Source organism: Colossoma macropomum, unplaced genomic scaffold (genome assembly GCF_904425465.1).
Source record: "Colossoma macropomum unplaced genomic scaffold, Colossoma_macropomum, whole genome shotgun sequence".
NCBI lineage: Eukaryota > Metazoa > Chordata > Actinopteri > Characiformes > Serrasalmidae > Colossoma > Colossoma macropomum.
Window position 1 is genome coordinate 41788510 of NW_023494785.1, and position 17309 is coordinate 41805818.

The following is a 17309-nucleotide window of genomic DNA, read 5'->3' on the forward strand; positions in this document are numbered from 1 at the left end:
ATTATTTTTGTCCTTTATTAACAAAATAAGTTAAAACTAATTGTAATTATTTTTAAACAGTTTCAAATTTTTATTATTTATAAATGGTTTACTATTTTGATTATTTTTATTTGTAAAACAGTTGTAATTATTTTTACTATTAATAACCTGTTTTATCATGTCGATTATAGTAAACGGTATTATTTTAACAATTTTATGACTGTTACAAGCATTTTTGCCCATTATTAATATTAGTTTTACTACAGCATTATGTTTGTTATTTATAAGCAGTTTATTTATTTTTTTTTGCCATTTATTACTTTTATATGCAGTTTTATGATCAATTATTATTTAAAACAGTTTATTTCCTTGAAAAGGTACCAATTTTCCAAATAAATTTACAAGCATAACATGAGGACTTTAACACTACATGGTATGAGCACCCACTCGCATTAGTTCAAAGTTTTATTGCTTGGATTACATACATAATCATTACAGTTTGTTGGCTATATTCAAAACGAGCATATTAATAATAATAATAATAATAATAATACAATTACAGTACACAAGATGGCTGGTAGCATTTACAATTAAGCTGATTAATTTACAGCATGAGCAGTATCAAATTACACACGAGGAGAAGGAGAGAGAGCGCTGGCATGCAGCTCCCATTTCTCATCCTTTTTTGTTTCATTCATTTTCTCATGTTTTTCGCTCCTCTCAGCTGGAGCTGACAGTAACCGGCAATCAGAACAGTCTGGCTTGCAAACAGTCTGGCTATTAACGGATCGTACAGGAACAAAAGATGCAGAATGGCACACAAACAGGCTTCTTCGAGTCTTCGTTTCTTCCAAAAATGCATGATTAGTATTTCGGATCACAGTGTGAAAACATATTGACCTCGCTGTTGTAGCCGAGACGCGCCTTTTCAATGGCAAACAAAATGGAAAACAATGTACTTTGTGCACAAGGACCTCGAGTGCAGCTCTCCGCTGGCAGTTCGTTGGTGGTTTGCGCTGACTGATGTACCGTGAGCCTTCTGATATATCGGCCATTCCTCAGGGAAACAGCCAGCGGTCAGTCCGTCTGTCCATTCACACCAATGTAGTGCATGTTGAGCTTTTCTCACTCTTCTTTGTTCTCCTCATCTTCCTCTAACGACCCCCCGTTAAAATTCAGAAGTCTCTCCGAGACACCTCTCCCCGCACTCGCACAGCACCCCCCTCTTCCTCTCCTCCCCCGCCTCCCCCCTTCATTCCGTCTCTCCCTCCCTCTGGCAGAAGTGAGCCAGCAGTGTGTCCAGGTCGCGCCGGTCTGCCGCCGCATACAGCGAGCTCTCTCCCATCATGCTCAGCGCCATGCGCAGGGTGGACCAGATGTTGTCGGACATCACGGTCGCTGCGGCTCCAGGCCCCCGGCCTGCGCCCACCTCCACGTCTCCGGCGGCCTGCCGCTGCAGAGAGAGGGCCTCCAGGAAGTGCTCCACCGCCTCCCTGCGACACAAACACAGCTAACATCAGACTTCATGCTTTTTACTGACCACTCGGAAGATGTGGTGTGCAATTACACATTTCCACCAGAGAGGTCTCCAAAAACCCAGATCTTACATAGTTCAGCTTTAATGTCAAGATCAGGGGTTCCCAACCTTTTCCAACTTGGGGACCACAAAAGCTTCTATAGACCACAGTTTTATTATTTTTTGATTATTTTTTTCTGAAACATCTAAAGACAGTTGATGTTTTACAGCCACCGAGTGCGGGATGTCAGGCTGAAGAGAGGAAAGCTGCAAACAGAGTGCTGGCTCAATTCGACAGGTTTAGAGTCTCCGAGTGATGGTGTAAATTGTTGCGCTTCATATGACAATGAGACCACATGTGACAATGAGACCAGATGTGTATTCTCAGTATGAGATCACGTCTGGTCCCGCAAGACTAATTTACTACTAGTTTTCTTTGCTACATCAGCTGCTCTGCAGAACTGTGCTCGGTTTCCTCTACTGTCCAGCCACCTCTGGTGGACACACACAGGATGATTTCTCTCACCTGTGAGCTCCCAGGTTAACACAGCTGATCCCCAGGTTGTATCGGCTGCGCACAAACCCAGGCTGCAGTTCCAGCGCCCGCCTGTAGGCGGCCACTGCCTCCTCAGATCGATTGCCATTGGCTAGAGTAGCTCCCAACTTGTTCCACAGCAAATAATCCTGGGAAGAAGGAAGTAGAAGAAAAAGACTGCAATTAAAAACTAAAGTGCAGCTACAATCCATCCAAAAACGTGCCCTTATGTGTCCTTCCATAGCGAAATTACCTGATCATAATCAATTACTCAATTAAAAAAATTTAATTATTTAAATTTAGGTTCTCAATAAATCAGCTCATCGATTAGTTTGTAATCTGGATGATGAACAGGATAACTGCACATCATTATAAAGCCGGGTTCAGCAGTCTGCACATTATCCACAAGGGGGCGATATCAGCTCTCATGTCGCTTTTGACTTACATCACTCAAAAGACTTAAAAATGACTTAAAATACTTCAAATAAACTGTATTTTCTAAATTTTATAATGGAACATTTTATTCAAAACAGTGATCGATAACCAGAATTTAGTATTCTGGTCTAAAGTGTTAAAAACACACAGAACAAAAAAAACTAATTATGCAATTATGTGTCAAAATAATTGCTAGATTACTCAATTACCAATATAATCGATAGTGACAAGCCTATATATGTTCTAATGTTAACATCTCTTAATGTAAACTAATAAAAACTTATAGATAGACAAGTATTTATATCTGTCTGTTCATTATCCACGTCAACACAATGTAAAGGTCTGCTGGCGGGTTCAAAATGTTTTTCTTATGACACAATGATGCAGTTATAGTTTTGGCAGGGTTAGTTATGGCTGCAATGAGGGCCAAGCTTTGGTCAGAGTAACAGAATTCAAATCAAAGGTCAGGTTATGCTTAAACACATTTAGTTGCTCACAAGCAGAGTAATATACAAGCATACATGTGTGTTTGTGTACCTGTGGAGTAACAGACAATGCAGCAGTAAAACAGTCCACAGCCTTGTCATACTCTCCACTCAAGTTGAAGAGCACTCCGAGACCACACTGCAGCTGAGGGTCGACCCGTGTGGGGTCCGAGGCTGCCGCTGTCAGAAACAACGTCTGCACCTCATTAAAAAGCGCCCTGAGAGAAACAGAGAAACACAAGACATTCATGCACAATGTGCACAAGACATCCACCAGCTTTCAAAAATCAAATTTACAGTCCAGCTTACTATAAATGTAGCTGATCAGCCAAGACAATTTTTTTTTTGTAGCTACGAGGCTAATGTAGCTGACACGTAACAGGCAATAATTAGTACTAATTAGCATGGTGCCAACTGCATGACCAAATCATTGCTGACTTGCCACAAACTTGAGTTGTTCAGTGCTCTCTAATAGGAGGTTGCTTACATGGTTTCTGACACTAATGATTATATACACAGATCAGGCATAACATTATGGCCACCTCCTTGTTTCTGCGCTCACTGTCCATTTTATCAGCTCCACTTACTATATAGGTGCACTTTGTAGTTCTACAGTTACAGACTGTAGTCCATCTGTTTCTCTGTCATACTTTGTTAGCCCCCTTTTACCCTGTTCTTCAGTGGTCAGGAACCCGTGGACCCTCACAGAGCAGGTACTATTTGGGAGGTGGATCATTTCCGCACTGCAGTAACACTGATGTGGTGGTGGTGTGTTAGTGTTTAAAAACTCCAGCAGCACTGCTGTGTCTGATCCACTCGTACCAGCACAACACACTGTGTCCACTCACTGTCCACTCTATTAGACACTCCTACCTTGTCAGTCCATCTTGTAGATGTAAAGTCAGAGACGATAGCTCATCTGCTGCTGCACAGTTTGTGTTGGTCAACCTCTAGTCCTTCATTAGTGGTCACAGGATGCTGCCCACAGGACTCTGTTGGCTGGATATTTTTGGTTGGTGGACTATTCTCAGTCCAGCAGTGACACTGAGGTGTTTAAAAACTCCAGCAGCACTGCTGTGTCTGATCCACTCAGACCAGCGCAACACACACTAACACACCACCACCACGTCAGTGTTACTGCAGTGCCGAGAATGATCCACCACCCAAATAGTACCTGCTCTGTGAGGGTCCATGGGGGTCCTGACCACTGACACACACGACAAAACATTTTATGACATTTTTGTCAGACTTTACTAGTGATTTCAAATATGGTTTTGAGACAGTAATTACACCTTCAGTTTAGGTCTCTCTTTATTCAAAGAGAGGAGTCTGGTTTTATATGACTGGAAATAACTGTCCGGCTGGTTTCTGGCCACAATATCCACACTGTTATTGGATAAATCATACGTACCACAGCCGTCAATCAACAATTCTGGGAGGAACCTCAAAAGGCATTGGTGAATATGTATGTGTCTGACTTTTTGAGAAGGGTCTGGCCGGAGACTGTCTGATCAACGTCGTCACAATCTCCTCGAAAGTTGTCAGACAACGTTGTCGTAACTTTCTGAGGAATTAAATTTCAACGCTGTGACAATGTAGAGGACACCAAGCAGACGACGCTGTAGGCACCAAAACAGTACGTTGTCTCAACGTAACTGTGTTTGCAGGGCCGTTAGGAATAAAACCTGATGGTTTAGCTTCCTAACGGGAGTTGGCTTCATGGTTGCCGTTAGAGGCCATTAGGAAACGATCAAATTTATCTGGAATCAGTCCCAGAAGACCTGATTAAACGATCAGAATCCTTTATATTGTGATATCAACCCATCAGGAAAACACAGAGCACCATAAGCGACTACTGAAAACCAACAGGAACCAACAGACACTTTTAATGGGTCCTATGATTTACATTAAATGTAACTCTAGCTTATGGACAAAACATGAACTAAATGATGATATCGCTAAGCAGCAGCAGCCAAAAGTTACCGTGTCGTTGGGCTTCTTCTGCCGTTGTGGCAGAGAGTGCATGTGCACGTGATGTCACTGGGGCTGAGAGTGCATCTGGCTGAGAGCGCAAGTCTGCAGCCAGACTCTATTGAACTTTTTGTAAACTTGAATATATTCGTAAACAAACGCAACGAAGCTAGCACACAACTGAATTAAAACAGTGACACGTTTTAGGGTCCTTTGGGAGGTGCAATCAGGATGGGGATGTGAGACTGGGCTTCACACCGGCAGTGATGCCAAGATGGTGAACTTCAGACTCCAGACCCGCCTTTGCTGACTGACTACATTCGTGGTGAGAAGGAGAAACTGTGTAAAGCATCGCTTTAACCGTACTCTGGCAGCAGGGATCCGAATCTCTCTCTCTCCTTGTCCCTCTCTCGGACTCCCTCCCTCTCCTTCTCTCTCTCCCTCTGCTCCAGAATGTGCCGGTACTTTGGGTTGTGCCTCAGCCAATCACGGAGCGTCTCGCAGGCTTGCCGGTGCAGTGATTCGTTGGTGAAGCTGACCGCCAGAGCCATCAGTGCCGTCAGATTGTCCTTCTTCAGCTCAATACACCTGACGGCAACAAAACGAGAGGAAGAGCAACAGCATACTGTCACTGTCCTAACAAAACCTGGTATCTCTGCAATGGTAACTCTGTAGGAGAGCTAAAACAAAAACATCGTAACTTATGATAGATATTCATGTGGAAAGTACTGAAATTATTATAGAGAAAGTCTGAGTGTTTTGGAACCATTTCTATTTATCCAATCCAAGGCCCAATCCCAATTTCACCCCTCGCCCCTACCACTTAGCCCTTAACCCTCCGTTTTGCGTGTTCACATCTAGGGGTAGGGTGTCCTGATTCTTGTTGAGATAGAGGGGGGGGGTGAAGTGTTGGGGCTACATGACCCTCCAAACGGAGGTTTTTCAGAGACTCCAAACAGAGAGATATGAGAAAAGAAGAAAAACCAGCAAGATGGAGAACAAGAGACCACAGAAACACACAAATGTGAGAATTTTCTCTGTTAAAAATTACGATAATCGCTGTATTATCTTAGTTTAATGTCGTTTCAGTGTATTATGATCATTTTCTTTATCACAAGCATAAAAAATTATCTAAAAAATGACTAATAGTCTGCTACTGTTTCGGTAGCCAGCTAGCTAATTTTCCTAACTGATGCACCAGGTGGAACGGGAAAATTCGAACAAGCAGCTGGTGAATATCTGACTTCAGCTTCGTATCACCAAAGAGCGAGGTTGCTGAACTTAACCCTCCTCTGCTATCACTGAAGACGGGCCGGGTCGCCTACAGAGCAGCGCTAGTAGCCTGATAACGAAGCAGTGTTTCTTTTTTATTTGAGGGTCCCATTTCATAAGGCAACCACTACCCCTTGTAGCTCAGTTCCAAGGTGTTAGGCTGACACTCAAAAACAAAGGGTAGGGGTAAAAGAAGAAATGGGATTGGGCCCAAATATCCAATTTGTTGAAAATTTTTCACACAGTGTAAAGAGCAGCTGGCATTTTCAAATTATGTAAATATATAAAAAAAACTAACACAAATGAAGACACATGGTTTTGTTCCAACAGCAACAATATGTTAATGTAACAAGCAGCTGGTGTTTTCAAATGGAGTAACAATACAGAAACTGAAAAAATGTAATTTTCCATTTAACAGTGACAACTTAATATAAATGGGCACTCAAAAAGGTTCAAGTTACATACACTGTAAATCTAAACCAAAAAAAAATTTTTTGAAGCGCACAGATCCTTTACTGACCTGCGGAGGGCGCTGATAGCTGCAAATTCTTGCTCATTCTCTGCTTGGCAAGTTCCCAGATACTGCCAGGCCTGCAAACGCAGCAGAAATCAGGTGGGCAATAAATAATTTTTGACTATACAGGTAGAGAGTCTCCATTAAGTGAATCTCGCATGCAACAGTCGTGCCCTGGTTACTGAAGAGAAGGCAGAAAAAACATTAAAATCCTATGAAGGTGGAATACAAACTCTGCAAGCAGCATTTTACACAATACAGTAAGGCACTGAACATGACGCATCACTAAAAAGCATACAGGGTTCAAATGGTGTATCTATATAAGCCCCGTCATCGGGACCCCCAACGATGCCACAGCCATCGGTGAGCAGGAGTCAAAGAGATCACATCTGTCCTCGCTCTCTCGGTTCTCTCTCTTCCCTCATTACTCGATGTGAGCCAACACTGAATAAGTCACCACTTAAAAATGTAGGTGAGGTGTTGTCATGCTAAATGTCATGCTAGTCATAATTATTAGTTTTTATATGTATGTTACATGCTAAGGTACCAAAAAATATATAGCGGCAATAACATCTAACGTGTTATTCACTTTGTAAATCGCTGCTGTCAGAAGATTTTCAGTTTTTGCCATAATTCGAAAATACGTATTGCCCTATATATTGTGCGTAAATCTAATGAAGAATGGACCAAAAAAACGTCCCAAAATGACTCGGAAAAAAGTCTGGTTCCATTGACTTACATTAAAAGTAAAGTATGTTTTTGCTTCTGCTGTAAAGTTACCATTTTGGAGATACAAGGTTTTCTTCTGACAACAGCGACATGTTAATTAAGAAACTTAAAATGTTATCAAAACGTTCTCTATAACTTAAAAAAATGAATGCTTACATTTAAAGTGAAAACAGATTTTAAGTTCTTGTAGTCTAATGTTTTCTAATACTATGTTATTTATTTACTAGCATTTGTATTTCAGGTTGGGGCTCGGGGGGGGGCTAGTTGACCTTTAGTGACTATAAGCTTCCAGAAATCAACCGACTATATTTGGAGTAAGGGGGAACTTCTGTGGATGAAGTAAATCCTTAGTCAGGGACGACTTTTAGTGATGAAACAGACAAAGGGTTCTAACCAGCTGGTTGTCTGGCTCCCTCTGCACGGCGCTCTCAAAGAGCCGCACAGCTCCGGGAATATCCCCGGCCTCCATCCTCCGCACCCCCTCCGCCAGCGGGTCCTCGTGGGACAGGTACGGATTCTCCTCCTCAAACTGATACCCCTGAGAATCACACATCAAACATTTAGTGCAAAGCAAAACAAGAGTCCCCTGAGGTTCATAAATACAGTGGATTCCATGCCTTAGAAGCACTCAGTGAACACATTTATGGCACTAACATTTATTTACAGTCTGTTTCATTTCTTCCATTTGACTTTGACTATTTGAAAACAGGGTAATTAATGCATCTTTAGACTAACACTAAATACTGATCCTATTGAACGAAGATTATGAGTGCAAACAGTTCTCTGCCTGTACTGCGAATCAATAGGGGGTTTCCTTCAGCATTGAAGGAAAGGAGCTGTATATCAGGAGCAGCCGCAAAGGCAAATTCCATCAATTTTTCTAAATTTACGCATAATTTAGTTTTTGAGATGCCACAAAGTCATTCAGAGTGCTTTGATGTGAAATGGTTCATTGTACAGAAATTTACTGACCATGATTTCTTTACAGTGGTGCCGATAGGAACCAGGGGTCACAATACATACAACGCAAACACAATACAAAACCTGCACATCTTTTGTATGTAAATGTTATATGTATAGTTTCTACATTAAATGTTTATGATGATAAAATAGTGGTAAATTTTCTTTGTGTGTCATTTTACTCTGCTTGTACCTCTCCACCATAAATGGATTTTAAAAATACATTTAAGACTAAAATCTTCTTAAAATTACCATAAAACAGTGTCTCAGGCATCAGGCGACATATTCATAACAATTCCACACATCAACTTTCTGTGAGGGAGCTTTTAGAGGCATTAAGACGTCTGGTTCCCATCACCACCACTGTGAACAATTCTAACCCACTACATTTCATATTTCACATCAAACCACTCTGAATGACTTTACATCTTGACCATTTAATTACGCAGCAATTCTGGAAATCGGTGGATTTCTCTTTTAATCAGCATGGATTTAACTCACACCAGTTATAAAAGATATAAACATATAAAAGTGAAACTGAGTCCACAAGGATACAACCCAGACAGACACAGGGATACCTTGTCATAGGAGGTGCTGAGAAGCTGATCAAAGTCAGAAAGCCAGGGGTGAGCCTCAGCGTCTCTCTTCGCCATCTCCTCCCACTCCTGCTGCAGCTTCTCCCAGAAATCGACATCGCTCTGAACACAAACACGTGCACTGTTACAACACAGTTTGCCTTTTCTTTAAAACTGTTCGGCAAAACACAAAGTTTACCCAAGTTTATGATGTAAGAACAAGTCAGTTTGTACCATTGAAAGCTGAGAAATAGTCACTGTTCTGAGTTCTAGCTAACGCCAGCTAGAGTCAGTCTGCCACACTGCTCTATAATCCGCATCTCTGACTTCTCAATCACATCCTTCGTCACATTAAAAGGGCCCACTTCGCTGCTGTCGGACCAAAACCTTGAATCTCCAAAATGGTAAGTTTACAGGAGAAGGAAAAAAACATACTTTACTTTTAATGTAAGTCAATGGAACCAGACTTTTTTAGTAGTTTTGGGTCGTTTCTTTCGGTCCATTCATCTTGAAATTTACACACAATATGAAGGACAGTAAGCATTTTTCAAATCTGTCAAAAACTGAAAAACGACAAAAATGGGGATATGAGGTTTTCGTCCGACAGCAGCGATATCCTACACTGTTCTTGTATTTAATTTTTCCAGTGAGGTCCACATAAAAAATGTGTTTGTGTGGTTTTATGCACCAAAAAGAGTCACGATTCATGGTCAGCTCCTGACCATTTTCCAACCTATTTAAACTGATATATGTAAATGAGCTCTGTTGTGATTGGCTACCCTCATTCAAAAAGGCAAGAAACATTTCTTGTAGTTTCATTGTAGGTGGGCGGGGCTAAACTGCTGCAGGCTGAATAGGTGGATGAATGTAAATGTATTCATTTTCATGACATAAAAGAAATAATCTTTTTTTTTTTTTAGCTGTTTTTGCAACTAGTTTTTCATATATAATGTCATACGACAGTATGGAGTGGGGAGTGGACAGTTTTAAAACTTCTGCAGTGTTTACACACTACATCAAGGTCTTTTATATCAAAAATAAGTAGGAACAAAAATCATGGGTCTTTTAAGGCATTTGTGCTGTTTAATGTAACATATTTTACCAAAAATGCTATCAAAAACTATGAATTCAATAATTTGTACTGGCCACCACAGAGCAGGTACTATTTGGGTGGTGGATCATTCTCAGCACTGCAGTAACACTGACGTGGTGGTGGTGTTTTAGTGTGTGTTGCGCTGGTCTGAGTGGATCAGACACAGCAGTGCTGCTGGAGTTTTTAAACACCTCAGTGTCACTGCTGGACTGAATATAGTCCACCAACCAAAAACATCCAGCCAACAGCGTCCTGTGGGCAGCGTCCTGTGACCACTGATGAAGGTCTAGAGGATGACCAACACAAACTGTGCAGCAGCAGATGAGCTATCGTCTCTGACTTTACATCTATAAGGTGGACTGATGAGGTAGGAGTGTCTACTAGAGTGGACGGTGAGTGAACACAGTGTTTAAAAACTCCAGCAGCACTGCTGTGTCTGATCCACTCAGACCAGCGCAACACACACTAAAACACCACCACCACGTCAGTGTTACTGCAGTGCTGAGAATGATCCACCACCCAAATAGTACCTGCTCTGTGGGGGTCCTGTGGTGGTCCTGACCACTGAAGAACAGGGTAACAAAGTATGCAGAGAAACAGATGGACTACAGTCTGTAACTGTAGAACTACAAAATGCTCCTATATGGTCAGTGAAGCTGATAAAATGGACAATAAAACTAAAAACAAGGTATATGAGGTAGAGTACGTATCGTATAGGAATGCATTGGTACCTCCACAGCAGCTTTGGCCTGCTGGAACTCCGGCCCTGATGTGGTGAACTCGTCTACCCAGGATTCTGCAGACTCTTCCGAAACCTGCAGGCAGAACGGATCGAGGCTTTATAACGCATTACGACCACCACGCCGCAGTTCCACACAGAGACAGAGGACGACAGCAGTAAAAATGAACGAGAGTGGAGGACAAACGGACAAAAAGGAAGTGAGACAGAGGGCTGGGGAGGCTGACCGAAGAAGAAAGCATCTTACCCTCATTCATCCCTCTTTCCCTCCCTCTCTACTTACACGTAGCAAGCAGACTACTCATCTACAGAGGCACCTGCCCCCTTTAATGAACAACCAAATGGCTCGTTACTGCGCTGTCAGGAGCAGGACGGTGGATCTGCTCTCACAGAATGCAAGCAGGTTACTGTAAGAAACTGCCTTCTTGCATCACAATGCTAATCAAGGAAGCACAAAGACTTTAAAGCAACTATGGCAGAAATAATAAGACTAAAAAAATGTACAATGTTTAGGAAGGGAGACTAGAATATTAAAGCAAAAAAAAAAAGAATAAATATGTAAATAAACAACAGAAGGACCACTGTATCTGTGTTGCCAAGCACCAGGGGTCCTACCTGCCTGACGACAGAAGCCCATTGCTCTGCCTGTTTAGCTTTAGCTTGGTCACTCTTCTCTCTGCACTCTCGAGATTCCACTTGCACAGTCCCTCCCCCTGTTTCCTCCAGGTACTGGACGGCCATTATGAGGAGAGGCAGGTGGGAGGGACGGGTATTTATGGGCATGGTGGGTTTGGAATTGGGTTCATTGAGGAGTTATATTTGGGTATGGATGTAGGTAAATAGGTCAAGAAGATGTTATAGTAGTTTGTAGACAAAAGAAGAAGGAAATCTTACAGTAATAATGTATGATCTTAAATGGATTCAAAGCTGGAGTGGCTGAGGGAGAAATCCAGCAAATATGCTCAAATGAACTACATTTAACTACATTTCATATTTTATAACAACACAGCACCGGTGGGTGCACATTGGCAAGGGCATTCACAAGTTGTAATTCGGCCAAACAGCATAAGCCAAGACGGCCACCAGCTAAGCTGACCCCTAAGGATGTCCCGATCCAATCAGAAATACACCGATTAGGCATAACGTTATGACCACCTCCTTGTTTCTACGCTCACTGTTCATTTTATCAGCTCCACTTACTATATAGGTGCACTTTGTAGTTCTACAGTTACAGACTGTAGTCCATCTGTTTCTCTGCATACTTTGTTAGCCCCCTTTTACCCTGTTCTTCAGTGGTCAGGACCCCCATGGACCCTCACAGAGCAGGTACTATTTGGGTGGTGGATCATTCTCAGCACTGCAGTAACGCTGACGTGGTGGTGGTGTGTTAGTGTGTGTTGTGCTGGTGTGAGTGGATCAGACACAGCAGTGTTGCTGGAGTTTTTAAACACCTCAGTGTCACTGCTGGACTGAGAATAGTCCACCAACCAAAAACATCTAGCCAACAGCGTCCTGTGGGCAGCGTCCTGTGACCACTGATGAAGGACTAGAGGATGACCAACACAAACTGTGCAGCAGCAGATGAGCTATCGTCTCTGACTTTACATCTACAAGGTGGACTGACAAGGTAGGAGTGTCTAATAGAGTGGACAGTGAGTGGACACAGTGTTTAAAAACTCCAGCAGCACTGCTGTGTCTGATCCACTCACACTAACACACCACCACCACATCAGTGTTACTGCAGTGCTGAGAATGACCCACCATCCATATAGTACCTGCTCTGTGAGGGTCTGTGGGGGTCCTGACCACTGAAGAACAGGGTAAAAGGGGGCTAACAAAGTATGCAGAGAAACAGATGGACTACAGTCTGTAACTGTAGAACTACAAAGTGCACCTATATAGTAAGTGGAGCTGATAAAATGGACAATGAGTGTAGAAACAAGGAGGTGGTCATAATGATATGCCTGATCGGTGTATTTAAATATAGATTTGAATTAATCAGTATTGGCTATATTAAAGGGGAATGCTACAGATATTTCAACATTCCTGTTTAATTCATCGTAAACAAAGTCATTCAGAGTGGTCTGATGTGAAGTGGTTCAAACTTACTGACTCAGATTTCTTAACAGTGGTGGTGTTAGGAAATAGGGGTCTGTAGCAATTCAACGTTTTTGAAACCATGTTTTTATTTCTCTAATAAAGGTGGTATTAATCATAAGATAGCATCAATATTTCTTGTATGAGTAACGCCCCCTCCCAACAATATACATCACAAAAAAAAGTCAAAATTTTAAAGCGGTCAATCATGTATTTTGCAGCGAAAGCCTTCATTTACTTCCTCAATGGATCAGCAGTGATTAGTTGATAGTTTCTTACAGTAAGAAACACCTTTGCATGCATTTTATGGTCCTCATATTTTTTAAACAGTCTTTTTTCCAAATTTCCTAGTTTATCTTTATCCAAAGGTTTTATTCATGGTTAGTTATTGTTCAGTTAAGTCCTTCGTCTTGAAAAACTCGGATAACTTCATCCACATAAGGAGTAGATTAATCAGTTACTAATATAATTGACAGGTCTAGCTACTTGATAAGCTGCTTGATAAGACTTGTTTTAGGCAGATATTCAATACTAAATGACTGAGATCGGGACTCTTGGGGGGGAGTAACTGGATCGGAACGTCCCTAGCTGTCCCCTTTCCAAAGCTTCCTGACTGGGAGGACGTAGGGGTCGTACCTGGGTGAAGCTGGAGGCCCAGTTGTGTGCCTCCCTGGCCTGTGCTCTATCAGTGAGCTGCTTCCCTGCTCTGTCCTCCACAGTCACACTGCCCTCGCCAATCTGCCTAATGAACCGCAGGAACTACACAACGACAACAACAACAACACAACAACAACAACAATGGCCATTACACATCTACAGCTAAAGGGAAGGGCACAGTGTTACACACGTTCTGGTGTACACTCGTAAGGTTGCCATGACTACACTCATCAAACACAATAGAGCAGGGCTCCACTCTGAACAACACAGATAAACAGTCAACGTTACAATTAATGAGATAAATGGTGAGAAAAACATACAAATGAATTACAAATGAAAAAGGAGGAAAAGCATCACAAACTACACAAAATTTTACAAACGTACACAGCAACACTTCAGGGGTCGGGTCTATAATGACTGCTCTACGTGGAATTCAGACGTAGCCAGAAAACGATCCTGCACCTCATGATGTTTCACTCTGCATTTTAGCCAAAGAGCTATGAGGGCATATGAACTGGTTTAAAATGTAAAGGGGAATTTCACCAAATTTTTATAATTTCTGCATAACTAAATCATTGAGATGTAAAAAAAGGTTATTCAGAGTAGTCTGATGTGAAACTGATCTCTTTACAGTGGTGGTGATAGGAACCAGGGGTCACCATGTCTACAACACAAATATAGCCATTTTATTTACCATCCAAAACCACCAGTGAACCTACACAAGTCTTCTGAGTTTTATATGTAATGCTGATGATGGTAAAACCAGTTTTCTTTTGGGACTGCTTTGCTTCACAACATCCTGCATGCACCTCTCTACCATAAGTGTGGGCCGGATTTTTTTTTTTTTATATATAGTCCATTTGACGTTTACTCCACATGGAAACTAGGCTGCAAAAACAGTCCGCTTTGAATTCATTGTATTTTGTGATGTCACTAAACCCACTGTATCAGCCAACAGCATTTCAGCCCTTCCCACCTGTTATAGTGTTTCACATCCAAGTGTTTTTAAATGAGGCAAAATACAGCACAGCCTGTCAGACCACCGTCAGCTCATTTACATATATCAGTCACAAAAGCACAGCAACAAAAACTGCCTGTTTAATTCTATGGGATAAAGAGAAAATTGTAAATGGCAAAATGGTCATGTAGATATAAATTACTCTGTTTTTGGTACATAAACCTGCACAAACCTCAGGCCCTTTGAAAACACAAATTAGACCAAAAACTTTCTCAAAACCATCACAAACACACTGAGTGCATTTACATGCACTTAATACTCCGATAACTGAAAGAGTGCAATCCGATAACGGGGAATCCAATAATGGGGAAACTCCAGGTCTACATGAGTAAGACAAGTAATCGGATTTCTGCTTTGCAACCGGCCAATAAACTCACAGAAGAAGACGTGACGTAAACGTAATTTAAAACTCAAACTTTTTTTTAAAAACGTTGCACCACTTTACCTGAAAATATGAACATACATCATTTAGAAGATGAACATTTAAATCTTTCATTTGATCAAGAATGTATTTGTGTTTTGCTGCGTCTCGCGGCGACGCTGCTCGCCTATTTCCGGTACTGTGGTCCGTTTTCACACATGAGAAATCCGCAAGAAATCAAAGTTCACTGAGAAATCTGATTACCGAGCTAAGATCCAGCCTCTCTAGACCTTACTCTGACCTAAGAAATTGGAGTGTGCTGTTTACATGACCATTTGAATAATGGGGTAACTGCAGAAATCCTTTATCAATCAATAAATCAATTATGATCGGACTATTGAGTGCATGTAAACTCACTCACTGTCAGAGACACCAGGCAGTGTATTCGTACCCATTTTAAGTATCTTTCTCTGAGGGAGCTTCTAGAAGCATTAAGCTCTGCAGACGTCTGGTTCCTATCACAGCCACTGTGAACAATTCTGACGCAGTACGAACTGACCAATCTGAATGACTCTTTTTGTATCTTAATCACTTAGTCATGCAGAAAAATTGAACAATAGGTGGAATTATTCTTTAATAATGGCTAAAATAATGGTTGAATGTCATGCTATTGGAACCTGACAAAGCAAGAGAAAAACTGAAAAAAAAGTTCAGCAAGTTGATATTTAGTAAAGTACGTTAAAGCTTTACACTTAGGTCTTAGGTTAGTATTCGACCAGGCTGTAACTCAAATGGTTTACATTAAAACAAAATCAAGCTTTTGGTGAGATTTAATGCAGTCACACTTAGCTGAAAATCATTTGGAGCATTTATTCATGTTTCTGTGTCATTTCAGTAAATGTTTTGGATTAAAATAACGTGTCAGCAGGTACAGGTGAGGTCCAGAAGAAGAAATGCATCCAGCATGAGAAAGCCACATGCTCACCTCTGTGTTCTGGAGTTTGGGGTCGTCCACCTTCGCCAGAAGTTCATTGGCTGTTTGTTTCAGCTCCTCGCCTGGTTCGTATTCCTTTGTCCTAATGAATTAAAACTCATTAGGTTTCAAGTACCACACAAGAAGGAAGTTAAACAAGGAAACAAAAAAAACCTACATTGAACAATAAATTATTCGACATTTTATACGTTACTTTCACTCACAAGAAACTATTAATAATGGTTCAGGAGTAAGTCTGCATGTTTACCCTCATAAAGATCACAGAGTTATGACTGTGTAAATTGAAAACACCACCATGTTCACCCCACCATCCCAACCCCCCCTTTATTCCCCCTCTTCTCTGGCTATATTACACATTTAGCTTGACAAATTACGCTATAGCGAAATGGCAAGATGCAACACAATCAACAATCAACAAAATGCAAAGTCAACAAAACATGTCATTTTACCAGGAGCACCCAAACTTTTACTTTTGACTGTATGCAGTTCTACCAGGTAAAAAAAAAGTTACTTGTTGTTTTTCCCTCCATTTCTGGCAGCAGAATTTCAAATGTGAAGGTCTGGATTGGTAAGTCGAAATAACGGCTTATTTTCTTATTATGTCAAAATAGTAACTTATTTTCTCAAAATACTGATTTTTCAAATTATTTAACATGAATAACACATTATTTTGACCTTTCAAGTCAAAATCTGGAGAAAATTAGTCATTATAAAGGCACTGCAAGTCATATAAATAGTCAAAAATATATATAAAAAAAACAAGTTATTATTTTAAGATGAAAAGTCAAACTTTTGCCGTAATAAGTCAATATTATAATATTGACTAATACTATAATCTTTTTTCTCCTACTTGGTGGAAACATGCTTCTGTAGGAAAAAAGTAAATTGTAAAAACAGGGGGTTATACTGCGCTGGCCGTTCACTTTTCCACTGGGAAAAACTTATTTAAGGTGCGCAATTGTATCTTAAAACCACTGTTGTACCTTTGAGGGCACTTTTACATTGTTTGAACCTTGATGAACAAAAAAATGTACCTGTGCAGAACCTTTATTTCTAACAATGTTGAGGGTGGAGTGAGTCTGTTCCAACACTGCTTTATTCACACAGATGGTTTGTAAGCGATTGTCAAAAGCTTAATTTACTTCCATTGCTGCAGAACAGCTGTAAGTTGTTAAATAAGACTTAAACTTCTAAAAAGCGTCTTTTGAGGGTACATTTTTTTAGTTTTTTTAACTCTGGCAGTTTACTGCTTACATTTGTACCATTTTAGGTTATTCAATGGACTTGAACTGCTTACATGTCATTAAAAACTGGAAAAATGGGGCTGTTGTAAAACTTTTGACCAGTATATTTACTGTTTCTATGTATTTTTTCCATGT

General features: G+C 40.9%; 1 protein-coding gene across 7 annotated transcripts in view; it reads right to left on the minus strand.

The window, feature by feature from the left end:
• Positions 1-426: 426 nt before the first annotated feature.
• pex5 (peroxisomal biogenesis factor 5) overlaps positions 427-17309 on the minus strand; it is a 31457-nt gene continuing 14574 nt past the window's right edge. For 5 of the 7 annotated variants that reach the window (XM_036595240.1, XM_036595231.1, XM_036595215.1 and 2 more), the window contains 10 exons: positions 15922-16012; positions 13537-13659; positions 10796-10879; positions 8975-9094; positions 7831-7974; positions 6714-6784; positions 5288-5509; positions 3003-3168; positions 2022-2179; positions 427-1472 (listed from right to left, as the gene is read on the minus strand). In XM_036595240.1, the coding sequence (XP_036451133.1) occupies positions 1232-1472; positions 2022-2179; positions 3003-3168; positions 5288-5509; positions 6714-6784; positions 7831-7974; positions 8975-9094; positions 10796-10879; positions 13537-13659; positions 15922-16012 (1420 nt within the window). In that variant the 3' untranslated portion in view covers positions 427-1231. Of the gene's footprint in view, positions 1473-2021; positions 2180-3002; positions 3169-5287; positions 5510-6713; positions 6785-7830; positions 7975-8974; positions 9095-10795; positions 10880-11418; positions 11533-13536; positions 13660-15921; positions 16013-17309 lie in introns of all 7 variants that reach the window. The other 2 variants (XM_036595264.1, XM_036595256.1) reach the window with 2 other exon arrangements.